This window comes from Bombyx mori, chromosome 16, assembly GCF_030269925.1.
Source record: "Bombyx mori chromosome 16, ASM3026992v2".
Lineage (NCBI taxonomy): Eukaryota > Metazoa > Arthropoda > Insecta > Lepidoptera > Bombycidae > Bombyx > Bombyx mori.
The window spans coordinates 10,078,551-10,099,405 of NC_085122.1; the positions used below are offsets into that span (position 1 = coordinate 10,078,551).

At 38.2% G+C, this 20,855-nt stretch overlaps 2 protein-coding genes across 3 annotated transcripts in view; both read left to right on the forward strand.

Moving 5' to 3' along the window:
* Nucleotides 1-762: 762 nt before the first annotated feature.
* On the forward strand, nt 763-13,600 carry LOC101742640 (lysosomal acid glucosylceramidase). The gene is made up of 12 exons (XM_004926824.5): nt 763-986; nt 1,751-1,872; nt 2,236-2,290; nt 3,233-3,368; nt 4,911-5,067; nt 5,983-6,143; nt 8,096-8,219; nt 8,656-8,769; nt 9,324-9,471; nt 10,943-11,022; nt 12,020-12,309; nt 13,459-13,600. Exons 1-12 carry the CDS (start codon nt 923-925, stop codon nt 13,559-13,561), a joined length of 1,554 nt encoding a protein of 517 aa, XP_004926881.1. The 5' UTR covers nt 763-922; the 3' UTR covers nt 13,562-13,600.
* Nucleotides 13,601-15,369: 1,769 nt separating this feature from the next.
* LOC101742496 (lysosomal acid glucosylceramidase) overlaps nt 15,370-20,855 on the forward strand; it is a 41,661-nt gene continuing 36,175 nt past the window's right edge. Inside the window, exon 1 of one of the 2 annotated variants that reach the window (XM_021348452.3) lies at nt 15,370-15,876. In XM_021348452.3, coding sequence (XP_021204127.2) covers nt 15,787-15,876 — 90 coding nt within the window. In that variant the 5' untranslated portion in view covers nt 15,370-15,786. The remainder of the gene's footprint in view (nt 15,877-20,855) is intronic. The other variant, XM_021348453.3, reaches the window with a different exon arrangement.

The window sequence follows — 20,855 nt, forward strand, 5'->3', positions numbered from 1 at the left end:
CACCTATCTTAGCAAATAACAAATTACTACACAATAACGTCGGAGGTGAGTATTGCTTTATTTATTTTTTCATCTTTGCGCACAGCATGAGAGCACATTAATACTTACATATGACGTAATCTTTAGATATACGAAGCCTGTTGGACCAAGTCTTGTGGGAATGCATCACCCTTTACTTTTTATTGCTTAGATGGATGGTCGAGCTCATGGCCCACTTGGTGTTAAGGGTCAACGAAGCCCATAGACATCAACTACGTTAATGCCGCCATCAATCTTGAGACATGACATCTGAGTCTCAGTTTTTACAGTACAACGGTTGCCCCACCTGTCAAACTGAAACACATTACTGCTTCATGGCAGAAATAGGCAGGGTGATGCACTGATTCATGCGGGCTCACAAAATGTCCTACCACCAGTCACCCAAATACTATTACCCAAATTATATCATTCTTGAGTCGCAGCCTTGGCTGGGCTATTGTACAGATCTGATTAGGTTATTTGTAATCAGTTGTTAGTATTTTTAAATCAGTAGTAGTTTAGAGCAGTAACAGCAGTACATGAGTTTTGTAACAAATAGATTTTGAAATACTTTAATACCCACACAAGGGATTTGTGAAGGCAGAAGTGGAGAGACAAAGGGAGATGCTGAAGATTGTGAAGATTCGGAGAGTATCGAAAAAATAGCTAAAAAAAACCATTAAAATAAATTTGGTTTATATAAAATAATCCAGTACAGTGACATCCCTAATACTCGTATGAATTGAGATTTCAAAATGACCAGTTAGCTGTTAGTTCATTCATGGTAGCCGATGAGACTACTTAATACTCAGTCGTATTTTGCTTGTAAAATGTGGTTTGAAATATGAAATCGTAAATTGTTAATTGAATAATACAATTTAGAACTTTTTAACGGACTTACAAAATGAAAATTTTAATTTGCATTTCTTTGTTAATATTCTACGTATCTTTGAAAGGAGCTCTTTCTGGTATGTTGTTCATAATTTTTGTATAAATAAACTTAAAATTAATCATCAAGATATATCCAATACGTTGCCCATGAAGTTGCATGTAAATATTACATTGGGCATTGCAAATATTATTTATTTCATGAATCAAAGAATTCAAAATTCAAATTTATTTTAGTAAAACAAGGAATTCTATTTTCAAGTGTACTTATTAGAGAATTAGTTGTTTATTTATAAACAATTTGTTTTTAGCTTAAATGTTTCTTTTGCGTCACTATATACCTACGTGTGATAAATAAAATTAGATAACGTTTATTTTTGTAGTGTATCAACGAATAGTTCAATAAACTACGGGTCAAGAGTTTAAGCTACAGTTTATTTTTATATTCTGGCCGTTAAAAGCCAATTTGCTGAATATTTTTTATTACTTAGTTGGGTGGAGTTGACCGCACACCTAATGTTTAATGGTTGCTGGAGCCCAAATCAACAACGTAAGTATCTCTCTATAGTAAAAAGGCTGTGCCACCCTTCAAACCAAAACGCGTTACTGCTTCACGGCAGAAATAGACTGGGTGGTGGTGCTTACCCGTGTGGTCTCATAAGACGTCCTACCACCAGTAAATTTCCATTATTTTACTGTTGCTATAGTCTCATCGTCCGACACGATTACACCCGGCGTGTTATCCTTTATGGCACTCTTAAAATGAAATCGATTATAAATATTTCTGCACCTATGTAACTCAGGAAAACTTAAATAACCCTAATCAGAAACCAAATATCTGCAGATACCGTATGCCAGGCGAGAGGATCGGATGCGATTGTTTGTGTTTGTAACGACACGTATTGCGATACTGTGACGAGGGAACCTCCGATTATAGGCGCATATAACACCTACACCACATCCGAGGTCAGTTAAGGTTACGTTAGATTGTTCTGGTAGGTAATTTGCTGACCGACGAATATTAATTACCTTGTTTTTACCAATCGTCTTCGAGGAATGCCTTTGAATTTCCAATAAAGCTTCTAAGACAATGCACCTTTGCGACATTCGACAAATGAACCATCACCAAAAAGGCTAATAATTTGTTTGCCAAGCCACTGCCTATTTTCGTGTGTGTTTGAGCGGAATGTGTGGTATAGATATACGATTGAACCCGGCAAGCGTAGCTCTCGAGTTGGGAGGCTTTTATTCAAGACATTAGATCGAATGTGTAATTCAATAGACGATGAGTATTACGAAGTGATATTAAATTAAAATTTTATTTTGCAGAGCGGCTTGCGATTCAGCAAAACTGGAGGAACATTAAACCCGTATAATAATTTAAGTGAGTTAACTTAGATATTCTGTGGTTCTATTTTTTTCAGGCCGAGGGAAAATGTCCTACATGGTTCTTGTACCTAGGGGACGCCTGGTATATGTGGGATTTGGTGGTCGAAGATGTTAAAGACCATGGCCGAGTATTTTAAAGTTGATGAGCGCTAAATGATTTCTCTACACTTTTGCCTGACGCTCAATCCGTACCCGAAACAGAGCACGGACAAAGTAGGCTACTGCGGTCAACACTAGGCCCAGACGTTCAGCCCCTAAGGACCACAAACCGACCGAGTTGTCTAGACAAGCTTTAAATTGACCAGATATATCATTCTTAGGGATACATTAATGATGCTTACCGTGTTTGACGCGCAGCAAATGTGAGCGTATCCATTGTATAGCTTATTCCACCAGATGTAGCTTTTTACCATGATATAACACGCCGCTAGAGCAGAATATACCATTTTTACCTGCAACTACATGACTCTAGAATATTGTTTTCGGTGGCCTTCCCTTCTAATTACGTTTGAACTCTGGAATGAAATATCTTATGTGAGACATCCGGAAAACTATGATATGTTTTTGCTCAAATATACTACCACTAAAGTTGGAAGATTACGACCAGAAAATTCGGATAGATGACCTCCAAGCCAAGAAGCCCGTTGGAACGTCTATATTTAGAAATATGGATCTCATTAACCCTCAGACACAGCCCACTGAGTTTCTCGCCGGATCTTCTCAGTGGGTCGCGTTTCCGATCCGGTGGTAGATTCTGCGAAGCCCGGCTCTTGCTAGGGTTCATGTTAGCAACGTCGTCAGGTTTGAGCCCCGTGAGCTCATCTACTAGTTAAGGTTACGCTGAAATAGCCGCTCAAGGTATTAGGTCAGCTTAGGTAGCAAAAAAAAGGATCTCAGTTTCGTTTCCCGAATGTAGAAATTTCGGTCTCTGTTACAGCGCAATGTGGGACGACATTAGTAATAGAACCAAGAGTGAGACATCAAATGATCGAGGGCTTCGGTGGGGCCGTCACTGACGCTGCCGGTATTCACTGGAAGAGCTTGTCGCAAAACTTGCAGAATCATCTTATCGAGTAATGTACCTTTGCATGTGTCATAGAGAATAATTTAATTGCTTTTAGGAGATTTATTGATTTGGATGTGATTATGATAGCCGTTGTTATACGGCTATTGGGATGCCAAGAAAGTTTATTTCATTCTTCAACGTCAAACTCCTAATACTGTACTATAATAAGGTTTAGGTGACAGCTGGTTGATTTCCAGCTTTAAGACCACAATCAAATAATATTAGCGAGTCTAATCAGTATATTCGCTGCAAAATATCCAACATGGTCTGAAGCTAAGTCGTCAAGTTTTTTCAATAGCGCCACTGAAAGCGTCAAATATGAAAATAACACTAAGCGAAATCCTTATTGTGTGCACTGCGGATGTGGTGAATTAATATTTTCCTCTTTTTCATTAATCATATCGTATTTAGTAAGTCGTCGTGGCCTAAAGGATAAGACGTCCGGTGCATTCGTATCGAGCGATGCAACGGTGTTCGAATCTCGCTGGCGGGTACCAATTTTTCTAATGAAATACGTACTCTACAAATGTTCACGATTGACTTCCACGGTGAAGGAATAACATCGTGCAATAAAAATCAAACCCGCAAAATTATAATTTGCGTAATTACTGGTGGTAGGACCTCTTGTGAGTCCGCACGGGTAGGTACCACCGCCCCGCCTATTTCTGCCGTGAAGCAGTAATGCGTTTCGGTTTGAAGGGTGGGGCAGCCGTTGTAACTATACCTGAGACCTTAGAACTTATATCTCAAGGTGGGTGGCGCATTTACGGTTGTAGATGTCTATGGACTCCAGTAACCACTTAACACCCATCTGGGTGGACGAGCTCACAGCCCACCACGGCTTGTGACTATACTGAGACCTTAGAACCTCTCAAGGTGTGTGGCGCATTTACGTTATAGATGTCTATGGGCTCCAGTAACCACTTAACACCAGGTGGGCTGTGAGATCGTCCACACAACTCAGCAATAAAAAAAAAAACAACTTATTACTATTTAAAAGACAGACTAGCAACTTTCTTTGTAACTTAATGATTTCAATTTTATTGAATTTGATCTCGAAGGAGGTCAATGTTGGTCCAATAATAATCATGATGCAATCGCGACTTGTAACTAGGGGCCTTACTGAAATACTATAAAAAGGAACACTTGCATGTTTGGTTGGAGTAATTTAATTGAAATTTGATATAGTTGTTTTTTTGCTGTTGTAGGCAGATGAACGTACGGCCGATCAGATGATAAGTGATCACTGTAGCTCATGAACCGCCACCGTCGCTCCGGTGTATGTGTATTTTTTTAATTTTTTTTTTATTGCCCTTGTAGGCAGACGAGCACACGGCCCACCTGATGGTGAGTGGTTATCGTCGCCCATGGACTTCAGCAATGCCAGGGGCAGAGCCGAGCCGCTGCCTACCGATATCTGTATCTCATGTATGCTGTATCTCATATAACGATAGTTACAACAATGCCTGAAGGCTTATATTGAATTATATTCCCCCGTTGTGAATACGAAATGTGACGTATATATTTTTATTATATATTTTTTCCATAGGTCATACTTCAGCCGCAACGGTCTTGAGTATAACATGATACGCGTTCCGATCGGTGGATCGGATTTCTCAACTCATCCGTACGCATACAACGAATTCCCGGAAAACGATGCAACGCTAAGTAACTTCACACTAGCTAAAGAAGACTACCAGTATAAGGTGAGATGTTTATATCGTTGCGAGCAAAATCATTTCAGGCGTTTGATTACATTATAAAAACAAATAAACGGCTCCGTAATATTTTTATTTATTTATTGCATATATGGGCGGAAGAGCTCACAGACCACCTGGTGTTAAGTGGTTACTAGAGCCCATAGACATCTACAACGTAAATGCCGCCACTCACCTTGAGATATAAGTTCTAAGGTCTCCGTATTATAATGTTTGCCTCATCAAACAGAAACACATGACTGCTTCACGGCAGAAATAGGTCGGGTGGTGGTACCTAGCCGCGCGGACTCACAAGAAGTCCTACCACCAGTAAAGTAATAGGAGTAATAGTGTGTAGTAGTGTGACCAGAATTTACGAACCATCAAAAATGAGGAGGTTATACACGGTTTGGTTTTTAGAAATGCCGTCTAAAATTATTGACACGTAAATTTGCCGTAAGACTCTAAATGAAACTGCCATTAATTATCATCACTGATGGTCAATGTCAAATTGTTTGCCACCATTATTAACACGTTGACTGGGTTACGCGGCTTAAAAAACAGTCTTGAGGAGCGGCAGTCAAAACTGAGTATATTCAAAAACAGACTTTTATGAGGCCTAGCAGGTCTCATTGCCTCGAAAAAGATCGTTGAACATTTACTATAAGGTTAATAACGCAATAAATTATTATAATAAAACAAATGTAAAATTGTTTATCGCTTAAATACCTTTCGCCTTGAGACACGGAGATTAAATTTAATGGGATTAACAGGTAGCCAAACGAAACACAATATGGCATCACGAGATAGATAGAGCTCTGATACCGGACCATGAAGGCTCAAAACAAATCTCAACCCCCGTAGAATAATCAATAGGTCCTTTATTCCAGCAAACGATAATTAATACACATATCTGAAATGCAGATTCCATTGATAAAATCGGCAATGAGTGCCACAAAGAGACAGATCCACATAGTCGCTACGACCTGGTCTCCGCCACCTTGGATGAAAACCAACAACCGGTATTCGGGTATCAGCAGGCTCAAACCTGAATATTTCCAGACCTACGCTGACTACCATCTGAAGTATGTGATTCCAGCGGTATTACAGTAAAAGCCCCTTATTCGCGCTTCCTTCATTTACGCTTTTACAAAACGCGGATTAAAAAATGCGACCCTATTCCTATATTATATACTACTATATCCTATACTATATTATATCCCACTTCCTAAAGATTTAATTATTCGTGGATCTAATCGGTACCTACACATTGAAAAAAAAAGGATTCTATAATAATATGTAGGTACCCAACCGAATATTCTTTGTAAATGCTTCGTCAAATGGACTGATAAAAAAGTAAAATAGACCTTATGAATAGGTGTACTATGCCTGAAGTACGCAGTTAGATTATATCGCCGTATGTAGGTACTATTTTCATTTTATCGCGCGAAATTACAATTCCGTACTCACGGTTTCTGTATCCGCGGCATATTTACGAAACATATACCCCGCGAATAACGAGCTTTTATTGTATTTCGCTTTAAAACATTTTCTGGCGAATTTTGTTTTAGATATTTTGAGATTAGGAATAGAGGGCAGGACATAAAAAAAACTTTGAGTTAATGTTTTTTTTTTTTTTTTTTTTTTTTTTTTTTTTTTTTTTTTTTTTTTTTTTTTTTTTTTTTTTTTTTTTTTTTTTTTTTTTTTCTTGCTTAGTTGTGTGGACGAGCTCACAGCCCACCTGGTGTTAAGTGGTTACTGGAGCCCATAGACATCTACAACGTAAATGCGCCACACACCTTGAGATATAGTTCTAAGGTCTCAGTATAGTCACAACGGCTGCCCCACCCTTCAAACCGAAACGCATTACTGCTTCACGGCAGAAATAGGCGGGGCGGTGGTACCTACCCGTGCGGACTCACAAGAGGTCCTACCACCAGTAATGTGTCGGGTAATTATAAATTATAATATAGAGAATACCGCTTCGTTTGTCTAAAGCAGTGATTCTCAAACATTGTGGCGCGCACTTTTGTGTGCCGGCAAATTTGACGTATATAATTATTATCATACTATTTTACACATACATAAGTGAGTACTTTTGAATGCCGTCAAATTTTTAAATAGTCAAAATTGTGACGCGACTAAGGAAGGTTTAGAATCGCTGGTCACCGTCACTACTTTTACTAATTTTATGGCTTAATCTCGCGTTTTTTATTCTCATGTCATTTCCGTTCCGAATACTTTAGTTTTCGTGGTCGTTACCGACGATTAAGGAATTATCGACATTTCAATATTGTGTTGTGTTCCATCTATTCTTTTATATCGTCATTTCGATATGTGTTTTCGCTATTTGACAATAGATGGCGTTATACTCCCCGAGCGTTCCCGATAATACTAGTTCTTTTAAATATTGATTTCTGCTATTTGATGGCAGATGGCGTTACTCTCATCGGCATAACAATATATCTAAAATGCTACGTTTCATTTTATACAGAACGAACTACTAATAGTATTTTGAGGTACTGTAGTTTGTTTGGTTTGGATTTGATAAGCATAAAAACGCTAGATTAAACCGTAAAAAGTAGTTTTAATTATATGTACAGCTTGTGAAGACCGTTTTTGTTGAAGAATTTTTTTTATAGTGTGCTTACTTCAAATGTATTTGTTTATAGTAGACATAGTACAGAACACAAATGTTCCCCAGTAACCGTACTCGTCGAGCTCGGCAAAGAGTTTGCCATGGAACCTAACCTAAAAGCATCAGCCCGCTGAGTTTCTCGCCGAATCTTCTCAGCGGGTCGCGATTCCGATCCGGTAGTAGATTCATTCGCGAAGCAGCTTCTCTTGAGTTGTTATGTCTCATTTGGAGACGCTCGGGTAGCTGTTAGCAAATCCCATCCCTCCTGTCTGAGCCCTTGCTCGCCCATCTGCCCTGGTAAAACTCGAAGGGCCTCCAGTAATTTCTCAAACATAAAAAAAAAAACACAAAGGTATTAGAGTCGTCGAGTCGCGTCCACTAAAAAAATTATAATTATAGATTTATACAGAAGTACGCTGATGAAGGAATTCCGGTTTGGGCGATCACAACCACGAACGAACCCTTGTCAGGGATGCTTGGCTTGGACTCTTTTAATACTCTAGGATGGACACAAGATCAAATGGTAAATTATCAAATAGACAGATCAATATTGAATTTAAAATCTATATAGGTTGCCGACCAAAGTTGTCGACCAAAAGAGCCAAATATAGATAACACACAATCGAAATTTGTTCAGAGACATTTTTTCTTTCATATACTAGCGATCTGCCCCGGCTTCGCAGGGTGCAATATAGGATTTTCGACGTTTGTGTAATTTAATATTTGTATATCATATACAGGGGTCCCAGAACTCAACGTCAATCCAAAACCCTGTCGCAGTTGTTGGGGAAGACCGTATAAGATGAATTTCAATTTTTTTGTTTGTTTCGCAGGCAAAATGGATAATAAATAATTTAGGACCGACAATTAGGAATTCGACGCACAAAAATACAAAAATACTACCAACACAATTGTTTTTTTTTATAAAATGACTTTCAATTTTTTTGTTTGTTTCGCAGGCAAAATGGATAATAAATAATTTAGGACCGACAATTAGGAATTCGACGCACAAAAATACAAAAATACTAGCTGTTGATGATCAGAGAATATCAATACCTTACTGGTTTAACTATGTGAGTAACTTTTTCAATGTAAAACGGACGAGCGCATGGATCGTACGATTATAAAAAAATACCGGAGATGGTTGACATGCGAGACATAAGATCGATTACTCAATAGCACAGGTCGTGAACGTAAAAAAAAAGGGTGGGTGTACTTATGTACGCGCGTAAGAAGTTATACTTTATTTTTATTAAATATACTTCAATTTTTTTTATTTAAATTTTAATCAATTTGAAAAAAAATTCGATTAAACAACATCCTCAAACACGCATATTGAACATCCCTTTTCTAGACATCGTATAAAGTCGGTAATTCTCGGTACGGTTCGGAAAACCTGCGGCTATATTCAGACTCGCCAAGTTACGTCGGTCGTATTGTAATGAGCGATTTAGTGGGCAACTTCATTCTGTTAATTTTGTGTCACGGTGCGCGCGCATCGTAAAATTTCACTCTCATCAATTTTTCATAACGTGCCTAAAGAAGTATAACTTCAAAAATATTAGATAATTTAACAACTAAGATAATGGTGAAACTTGTAAAATTTCTTACTTACCTCCTTTTTCAGATGGTCGCAAAGAACCCGAAGACCTTGGATTATATAGACGGTATAGCCGTGCATTACTACACAGATTTCATCACCCCTGCCTATATATTGACAGAGGTCTCCAAAGCGTTTCCTGATAAGTTTATTTTGGCTACCGAAGCATGTGAAGGTGCATTTTTCTTTTGTATCGAACTCGTCGCGGCCTAATGGATAAGACGCGATGCTACAGTGCCCTCATGTCATTACGAATCCTCCCGATCCATTAACGGTGCTTTTAGGTACCACAAGCACCGGTCACCGTCCTCGTCGAACCCGTCGCTTACGACAAAAGGCTCGACGAGTAAATTAACCCATAGACACAGCCCACTGAGTTTCTCGCCGGATCTTCTCAGTGGGCCGCGTTTCCGATCCGGTGGTAGAATCTGCGAAGCACTACTCTTGCTAGGTCCAGTGTTAGCAACACTGCCGGTTTGAGCCCCGTGAGCTCACCTATACGTCAAGGAGAAGCTGAAATAGCCTCTCAAGACTATCAGCATAGGCAGGAAAAAAAAACAGTGTTGGTGTTCGAATCCCACAACCAATGTTTATTCGCTACGAAAATATGTACTCAACACGCTTTCCCGAACGATTTCCACAATGAAGGAAGGTCTTGTAATAATCAAACTCGTCACATTTCAAGGGTAGGATGTCCGGTACAAAATAAAATTGAGGCTTCGACGCCATCCATGTATCAAGTTATCACGCTTTATGATATAATTGTGTACTAGTAATCACTTAACATCAGTCGGGCCGTGATCTCCATCACCATTACATTGCAATTAAAATAAAAGCAGAGAATCTCAAAGGTAGAGCGAAGTGTTAAAGTACATTATATGCAATTATTCTCTTTGGCTATAGATAATACATAATATTGTTGACTTGAGAATCCTCGATTCCGATCCAGCCTCGCAATAATTTATCGGATATTTACACGCTCGTTATAAGAAGACTGTCACTGAAAAGATTTTGAAAGATCTACCTTGGGCCGATCGTGCCTCTCTATCGCTTGTTCCGCGTTCTCGCTTGCACGCTCAGGGTTAGGCGGAACGTGATACTTTTTCGTGCGTTCAGCCAGTATTCAGCGTTTTATAAGACGTTATAGTATATTTTTTATGTTCCTTCTAAGCACCTATCATTTTTGTACATCCTTTGACTTTGGCAAAATCAATGCCAAAGGCGTTGGAGCCAAATTCTTTTTAAAAAAAATCGGTTGTCTGTAAAGTCGGTTTACTGACGATAGTTAAACGTGACAAACCTCATAAGAAAATACTGATGGAATGGTATCATTTTTCAAAAGAAAATTTTAATTTGTTTTGTTTGATAGATATTTTGTATGGATATAGAGAAGGAGGTAAATGGAAATCACTACTGAATTGATCAAGTTACATTTATTTGTACGCATAAATACAATGATGTCAATATTTTTTTTCACAATGTGCCTCTTTGTCGCTCGTTGCGCGCTCTCGCTTGCACTTCAAGCCTTAAATGGAACGCCTCAGAGCGAGGTAACGCCGCATGAGTTATGTTTTTTCGTGCGTGCAGCCGGCTCCAACGTATTCTAAGACGTTGTCAAGTCAATAAACGGTATAGCGTCTTTTCAGGAAGTTTCCCGTGGCAGAAGAATAAAGTGGAGCTCGGTTCCTGGACGAGGGCTGCAAACTATATAAACGACATTATAACAGTGAGTTTTTTTTTTAAATGATTCGAAAGTCAGAGTACATATTAAGTGTAATTAAAAATACTTTTACGGTTTAATTTCGCATCTCGATCGTCATATATATATAGTAATTAATTTTATGAACGACCTTTCGAATACTTTCGAATACAAACGAGCATTTGAAATTTTAAAGTATATTAATTTTAACAAAAGGATATTGTTTTTTTTATTGCTTAGATGGGTGGACGAGCTCACAGCCCACCTGGTTGTTTTAGCCCATAGACATCTACAACCTAAATGCGCCACCCACCTTGAGATATGAGTTCTAAGGTCTCAGTATATTTACAACGGCTGCCCCACCCTTCAAACCGAAACGCATTACTGCTTCACGGCAAAAATAGGCAGGATGGTGGTAACTACCCGTGTAGACTCACAAGAGGTCCTACCACCGGTCAAACCACAATTGTTTCTATTATCCATAACAATGAATGTTTAATTGACTTTGACTTCATTAATGTCACTTCACCCATGTTTTTCTGTCAAAAACGGAGGTCAAATTTATCTAATACTAGCGACCCGCCGTCGCTTCGCTTCGGAAAAAGCGGAGTCCCGCGATTTTACCCGCAGTTATTGTTGTACCGCGGGCGACGCCGCAGGGCGAAGTTAGTCTAAAAAAATTACTCCTAGATCCTAGCCTAAGTTACTTCCTTATATCATCAGCTACCTATCAGTGAAAGTCTCATCAAAATCGGTCCAGCCGTTCCAGAGATTAGCCGGAACAAAGAGACAGACAGATAAACAAACAAAAATTGTAAAAAATGTTATTTTGTTGTATGTACCGTAATTATATTCATATGCATGTATTAAAAAGCGGGTGTTTCAATATTACAAACAGACACTCCAATTTTATTTATATGTATAGATATCTTCTTTGTCTCATTTAATTTAATTTAAATAGTTTATTAATGTATCTATTTAAATAATTCCAATTTGTTTATGTACACAAATGTCTAAATTTCAGGATCTAAATCATAATGTGGTCGGCTGGATAGATTGGAATTTGTGTTTAGACGTCAATGGCGGGCCGAATTGGGCCAAGAACTTCGTTGATTCCCCGATCATAGTTTTCCCCGAAAATGGGGAGTTTGTGAAGCAGCCGATGTTCTATGCGATCGGTCACTTCTCAAAGTTCATACCAAGAGGTTCAGTGCGGATCAAGGTTCATGAAAGAAAAAGAATCTTCTCGAAATCAATAGAAAATGTAGCTTTCTTAACGCCATACGGTACCATTGTTGCTGTGCTTTATAACAGGTAAGGCTTGTCTAGCTACTCTATATAATTAATATGCTAGTGCTCGTCAAATGATCCAGAATTCAACCATAATAAACGACACCCAAAGATTTTGTTTGTAACACATAGTGTTTTGTTATTTATATTTAGAGGAAAAAAAACAGTAGATTTACAAAAAAATATTTGTTACTACTGTACTGAACCTCATCAATAACAACCACTAAAGAAAATAAAAAATAGTACATCGGTTAAAAACAGAGTAGAAAACTATAACATTAGGTGTCTTCTCAATTTTATTTTTGAAATTATCATCCTTTTTTTTTAATGAACTGTATAAAACAAAAAATAATTAACACTCATAGAAGTAGACTGTACTCAAGTCTTTTATCATTGCCTATTTATATACACATATTTGTAAGGGATGGGCATTTTGTCAAAATAAATTGAACAAATAAGAAATTGTTGGCATAACTGCTCAGGAAACGTCGAGAAATTTCAGACTCGTATTTTCAGTTACTCTTGTACATATCGACGCTTGAAAGGCAAAAGTGACTAAGCGACAATGCGTGAACTTTACCGTAGACTAATTTAAAGTTGAAATACCTGAAAACAAAATTTATTTTAATGAATCTAACTGTAGTAGAATCTAGCTAGTAGCTGTAGGATTGAAATGATTTTAAGACCTAGAAATATTTTTTTTTTGCACATCGAAAATGGTTATTGCCTATCTTTTATGTACAAAGCAGTTATTGTCGCTTAGTCACTTTTGCCTTTCAAGCGTCGATATATACGTCCAAAATGACAAACAAAATGCTTCAGTCTCTCCGTAACTACAAAATCTTTGTATTATTCGAAAAATTAATTTGTTAAAAATTAAACAGTAAAAATATTTTGTTATTGCTTAGATTGCTGATCGAGGTCACGGCTAACCTGCTGTTAAGTGGCTACCAGACCCCAAATACATCAACAACGTAAATGGTGCTACCCTCTTCGAGATAAAAAGCTCTAAGTCCCAGTTTTACAGTATAACGCCTGCCCCACCATTGAATTACTGGTTCAAGGCAGAATTAGGAAGGGTGGTGGTACCTACCTGTGCGGACAAGAAGTCCGCCCTGTCGTCAATGTTGTATAATAATATATATTTTACCTTGTAATTATATTTTGTTACAGAGGCAACAGAGCTTCCGTGAAAATAAAAATACGAACGAAAGAGATTGTATTAGAATTATTAGCAAAATCGATCAGTACAGTGGAATTTCCCTATAAAACATAGACATTTTAATTTTTTTAGTAATAAATGAATAAAAATGTGTTTTCTTAATAACTACCTACCCGTCAAGGATTACAAGAAGTCCTACCACCAATAATTACGAAGATTAAAATTTTTGCGGGTCTCAATTTTATGTCACGCTGTAATTCCTCTGACGCGGTGCGCCACTTCGATAAAGCGGCACGACACGAGAACCCTCTCATCGTGGCCGCCGGTAACTACATTCCCGATCCTGCGGAAAGAATGGAAAGCATTTGACGTCGCCCCAAGCACGTCATTTTGGATCCTCCCGATCCACTGACGGTGCTTTTAGGTACCTCAAGCACCGGTCACCGTTCTCGTCGAACCCGTGGCTTGCGACGAAGGGCTTGACGAGTAAATTAACCCTCAGACACAGCCCACTGAGTTTCTTCCCGGATCTTCTTAGTGGGTCGCGTTTCCGATCCGGTGGTAGATTCTGCGAAGCACGACTCTTGCTAGGGTTCGTGTTAGCAACGTCGTCAGGTTTGAGCCCCGTGAGCTCACCTACTAGTTAAGGTTCCGCTGAAATAGCCTATCAAGGCTATCAGCATAGATAGGAAAAAAAAAGCGGAATTATAAGATGAAAAATAACTATAAATAATATAGGAAACATTTTACCATTAGTGGTAGTGATAAAATATTTCCTTGAAAAATGATCGAAAATTATGACTGTAGTTATCTCAATATTCAAATGTCGACGAATACCACGTCAGTCACGCGTGACTGAAAAAAATGTAAGGTATTCAAATTGTCAAAAATAAAGAGGCTACATTAAGCCCTTGCTATTAAAAAAAAAAAACTAGTTATAATAATCATAGAAGAAACAAAAGACGACTTATTATTATTATTGTTATTACTTCACCGTGAAAGTTATTCATGAATTTGCATTAAGTACCTACGTGTTTAATTGAAAAAAATGGTAAACACTGGGACAGGGCGTCTTATCCTTGAGGCCACGACAATTTCAATCATTTCATTATTTTCATTTAAACTTTCATCTATTTACTTGAAAGTCATCCATTCGTTTACAATAATTAGCAATCTACATTTTTTTATTGCTTAATTGGGTGGACGAGCTCACAGCCCACCTGGTGTTAAGTGGTCACTGGAGCCCATAGACATCTACAATGTAAATGCGCCACCCACCTTGAGATATAAGTTCTAAGGTCTCAGTATAGTTACAACGGCTACCCCACCCTTCAAACCGAAACGCATTATTGCTTCACGGCAGAAATAGGCGGGTTGGTGGTGCCTACCCGTGCGGACTCACAAGAGGTCCTACCACCAGTGAGAACCATTTGTTACTTTTGTACCATTGTTACTTTGTACTTTGATACCATTTCTTACTTTTGTTGTAACATGCAAAACGTCCCCTACATTGTGTAAAATAAATTTTTTTTTAACTAAATCGAATAAAAGATGTCCAAATATTTGTACATACATGTAGAATATTGCAAATAAAAAAATTATTAAATGGCATTATCAATTTTTTTTTCTCTGACAAATACTGGAAATGTTAATATTTTTTGTATTTCATGTATGCATATACAATATAAGATTATTTGTAAAGATATACATATGTAAATTTTAAACCTTGAGTGAGAGGAATTTAAAAAATTAAATAATCATTAATTACAATACTAATATGTAAGTAATTTAATCCTTACTTGTCAAGAACCTCTTATAGATATGGTCAATATTATTTTTAAATTACTTATTAAGTCACTGAACTACTTATTATACTTTTTTACTTATTATTTTATTACGTTACTTAATAAACAAGTCCAAATGTCGAATTGCTTGGTGGTAATGGTAAACCACTCAAAACGAAATAGGGCCCACCACTGTTTGCTTATAAATTAGTCGTATACCTATGATGACGAGGACGGTGACCGGGTGAATGCTAATAAAGTAATCAAAGTAGCCGGTTTTAATTGTAAAAGCATAAAGCGCTCCATCGAAGATATCCGCGAGTATGTAGTACGTCGCATAGAAACCTGGCTACTACTAGATGACATTATGTATCTCATCTCAGTAGTATTGATAATGTTTTCAGATGCACGGGCACGTCCGCAGTTGACACGACGGCCGGTATGATGCGCGGGCGACCGCACGGTGGTGGTGCATTATTGTGGAATAAAAGTGTCAATAAGAATGTGTCGGTTGTTTAGTGCGGTAATCCGTTTATTTGTGCAATAATAATAAGTATGCAGTCTATGTCATGTTTAGTATTTACTGTCTATATGTCCACGGATAAATCGGATATTATCACGGATTTCACAGAATGCCTTAGCGCGGTGAGTGCTATTATTAATAATGACTACATTGAATCTGTTTACGTGCTAGCTAACTTTAATGGACACCCTGGCGAACCTTTTTATAGTAAATTAATGACTTTTTGTTCCAATCAAAATTGGATATGCGCGGATAGAGACAAGAGAGAGTGAGAGTATTCTATATTGCACACCAACAAAAGAAACAATCCGAAACATTATATACAAAAAAAAAGTACAATTAGCGGTCTTATCGCTAAGAGCGATCTCTTCCAGACAACCACCAGGTGGAAAAGAGTCGTTTGGAAACTAATTACACGCGGTGTACATACCAATCAATTGAAATATATATATGTTACGGTTTATGTACACTCTTAGGAAATGTACACTTTTACCGGTAAATGTGCATATTTGCCAAAAAGTTTGTATATGTACATTTTCCGGAAAATGAGTACTCTTGCCTCCACGTTTTGGTAAATGTATACTCTTACCTTCATGTTTTAAGAAAAGTTGGAATACAAATAAATTAATAATGTTGTTGGAGTAAAAAAATATTTAAATAATCATAATACAAAAGGCTTTAATAACGAAAATTATTTTAATTAAAAAATGTAAATGACAAACAAAACATACTTTTCTTTGCATATTATATAGCATGTCGTAGGTTAGGTTAGGTTAGGTTGTAGATGTGCGCATGCGCATGCGCTTGCGCACCACATTACTCGCACTTGCGATTTCGTATTTTGTATGCAATGCTCACATTTACCAAAACGACATAGTAATTGTGAGTTCAATGTGAATTCAATCCCTTCTTTGAAATTGTAAATGTTAGTTGAATGCGCATTACCCAAACGAGTAGGCAAATCTGCACATTTACCGGAAATGTGTACATTTGCCGCAATATCTACTTTTACCGTAACATGTACACATAAATAATATACATACACAAATTCCTTACATTTGAGTATTACACCAAATACTTTCGCCTTAATAGTGAAACGCACGGGTTAGCACGTTGGCGAGATCAATGTGACAAATTCTGCATTAAATACAATTGATAATGTATCTGTTATACAAGACGTCCTGTAGTCTAATCATTATCCTTTAGTTATAGAGTGTTAATAAGTTTAATAAAACCAAAATATAATTGAATTGTGGATGATTATAACAGTAAAATTTAACTAAAATGGAGTCACAAAAATGTGGATGAAATAAAATTATACACACAATATTGTCACGAACGTCTGTCTAAGCGATATAAAATTTCCTCAGGAATTGCATTATTGTTGTGACCACTTATGTGATAATTAACTTAGAGCACAGATAGTCATAGAACAGTAATATTGTTTTTGCATTAAGCCAGTCAGCCATTTTTTTTATAATAATCAAAGCCAAAGAACAACTATGTAAACCAAAACCCATAATGGGATGGAACAGACATATTGGTGAGGTTCATAGGGAGGCTAGACTCATGTTTCTAATTTGGTTAAAATATAACAAGCCTAAATTCAAATTCAAATTCAAATTCAAATTCAAAATCATTTATTTCAACTTAGATGTCAGTATGACACACTTGTTGAATGTCAAAATACAAATAACAATGTTAACTCTACCACCGGTTCCAAAAAAAGCCACAGTCCTGAGAAGAACCGGCGAAACAAACTCAGCGGGCTTTTTTTTTTTGTTTTTTCTCAAATATTTTCTTTTTTTTAAATAAATAGAAATATTCACAATAAAAGAAAAAACAAGTCAAAAAAAATACAATAAAAAAATAAAAAAAAATAATGAAAAATGAAAAGGCCAGGAGCGAGCGCCTCATTCCCACGTAGTGCCATCTAGTAAATAATCCTTAACTTTATAATATGCCTTGTTGCACAAACGTTCCTTAACAGTTTTCTTAAATCTATGAACAGGTAGTAGTTGAACGTTTAGTGGGATCTTGTTGAAAAGCTGTACACCCAGCCCCCTAAAAGAGTTGCTTATTTTCTTAATTCGAGCCGCCGGCAACGCAAGCCTATGTTTGTTCCTAGTGTTCACATTGTGCAAATCGCAGACTCTGGGGAATTCTTCAATGTTTTTACGCACGTACAATAAATTTTCAAAAATGTATTGGGACGCTAAAGTTAGAATTTTGATTTCCTTAAACTTGTCCCTCAAGGATTCCCTCGGGTGCATATTATAAATAGCACGAATAGCCCTCTTCTGCAGGATGAAAATCGTTTCGACATCGGCAGCATTGCCCCATAGCAAAATGCCATAGGACATAACACTATGAAAATAACTAAAATAAACCAGGCGTGCCGTATCTTCATTAATATACATTCGTATTTTTTTTTACCGCAAACGCTGCAGACCTAAGCCTACTCGCTAACTTGCATATGTGAGGACCCCACTGCAGCTTGGAATCAACTGTTATACCAAGAAAAACTGTCGAATCCACAAGCTCCAGTGTCTCTCCACTTACAGTAATATTAGTGTCAACTTGTCTAACATTAGGTGTGGTAAATTTTATACATTTTGTTTTTTTGTTATTTAATAACAGATTATTAACACTAAACCAATGTACCACGCGCGAGATAGCATCATTCACATCGTCATAATCTTCCAAATGTCGTTTAATTTTAAACAATAATGATGTATCATCAGCGAATAATACGACCTCGTGACGGGTTTCAATAAACTTAGGTAAATCATTGATATATACAAGAAATAGGAAGGGACCCAATATGGAACCCTGAGGAACACCCATATTAAGTAAGACACCGGAAGATCTCGTTCCTTTAACGTCTACCTTTTGGATTTTTCCGGTCCTATATGTATATGAAGACATGTGTAAAAGTAGATCGATATCTAAAGCGCGCCTAAGGTGTTGGACGCTCGGTTCATAGCTAAAGATATGAAAAAAGCTATAACAAATATGTCCAGAGGCAAATCCAGACCACGATAGTTTGAGCATAGAACACTTGCAGTAGGCAGGTCCACATATGCCGCGAGTTTTGGCGAGTTCTGGCGATTTGTACATTCTGCGCGAGGCATTCATACTTACCTGCAGAGATGACGAATCTGCGGTGGTGCCAGCTATGTAAAGCAAAACCGGTGATATATCTGATAGGAACAACTATCACCCCATCTCACTAGCCACCATTGTAGCCAAAGTGCTTGATAGTCTGACTAATTCTGAGCTGGATAAATGTCTATTGCTCCGTGATAACCAGTTTGATCTTAGACCGGGTTTTTCCACAGAAAGTGCAATTTTGTGCCTAAAGCAGACCGTCAGGCGCTACACCTATAGAAAGACGCTGGTTTACGCTTGCTTCCTTGACCGGTCGAAAGCATTTGATCTGGTCTGCTGCGATGTATTATGGCCAAAACTAGAGGATACCAAAGTGTCACCATTTTTCTAAATTTTGGTACAGCAACCAGGTCAGCCTTGTGAGATGGGCAGGAGCGCTTTCCAAACCGTACAGGTTGGAGTGCGGGGTGAGGCAGGGGGGATTGACCTCCCCTAAGTTTTAACCTCTACGTCAATGCTTTGATTGACGAGCTTAGCAGCACACATGTCAGCTGTCATGTTGGAGGTATCAATAACAACAATATCAGTTACGCTGTCGACGTATATGTGAGAGGTAGGTATGCTAGCTGTTATGGTCTAGTATATAACGTTAAAAAAAGTGAATGCATGGTCTTTGAGGCCGGAGCCAAGTGCCCTATGAGAATTTCATCCATTACTCTGAACAGAGTCACGATTGTAAAGCAATTCAAATATCTGGGTCACTTGTTAACCTCTAACCTCAGGGAAGCCAGATTATGACCTCTGCCCGGTTTCATTTGTCAGGCGACAGATCCGTCTGGAGTCGCTGGCTGAGTGAAACCGGAGGTATGGAAACGGAGAAACCGCGGGGGTCACAAAAATGTTTTTCCCAGACGCTGGAGATGCATACCAGATCGTGCGCAAAATAAAGCCACGGGGGTAATAACACAAGTACTAACATATGACATTAATTCACATAACCACTTCTAAGAGCTCTGACAAAGTCAGGGGAAAACGGGATTTTATAAATAAAAAAAATAAAACCTGACGGACAATGCTGACATAGAACGTGAACGCAGGAGGGCGTTGGCAGTGCGTTCTAACATGATTGCCCGCAGGTTTGAACGTAGCTCTAGAGAAACAAAGATTACGCCCTTTAAAGCATTGTGCATCTTTCTACACGTGCAGTCTGTGGGTTAATTACTCGCAATAACGCCCTGCGTGTACAGTATAAGGATGCATTTAGGATACTGATGGGGCTGCCTCGATCCTCGCATCGGGCATATTTGCGGAAGCACGTATCGACGATTTCTATATCATAATAAGAAAGCGATGCGCGTCCTTGCTCTACTGGGTTGAGGGTAGATCCAACAGCATGGCCATGGTATTCTCGAGATTAGATTGACCTTTTCTCAATCATTGTAGAGAGATTCATTGCCTTGAAGCAGCGACCACTTAACACCAGGTGGGCTGTGAGCTCGTCCACCCATATATGCAATAAATAAATAAACGTGCCCGTAACGGTAAACTAATGTAATTGTATGTATGTTGTTTTTTTTGTTTTGTTACTATTTCGAAGCGTTCGAAATGTGGTGTTGGCGAAGAATGCTCCGCATACCGTGGACCGCCAAGAGAACAAACAAATCTGTCCTCGAGCAACTTCGTATAGAAACGAGACTGTCGACGATTTGCTACCAGGAGGTTTTTAGTTACTTTGGTCATATTGCTCGGCAACCACCAGACAACCTTGAAAGATTGATTGTGGTGGGCAAGGTAGAAGGGAAAAGACCCGCCGGCCGGCCACCATACCGTTGGTCGGATCAGATAACTGCGCTCACTGGACTCTCTGTTACCAACGCCCTGAGAGAAGCCGAAAACCGAAGCAAATGGAAGCTGAGGGTACAAAGAGCCACGAAGGGCTTTCAAGGACACGACCTTCAGCAATGAAGTATTCGACTAAGAAGAAGTTCCT

What these genes read in the sequence shown, in the direction of transcription:
- LOC101742640 (XM_004926824.5), top strand. Translation starts at nt 923, where the DNA reads ATGAAAATTTTAATTTGCATTTCTTTGTTAATATTCTACGTATCTTTG. An exon ending in TTGCAGAATCATCTTATCGA is followed by an intron (nt 3,369 to 4,910) that starts GTAATGTACCTT and finishes TTTTTTCCATAG; the next exon opens with GTCATACTTCAGCCGCAACG. An exon ending in ATATAAACGACATTATAACA is followed by an intron (nt 11,023 to 12,019) that starts GTGAGTTTTTTT and finishes TCTAAATTTCAG; the next exon opens with GATCTAAATCATAATGTGGT.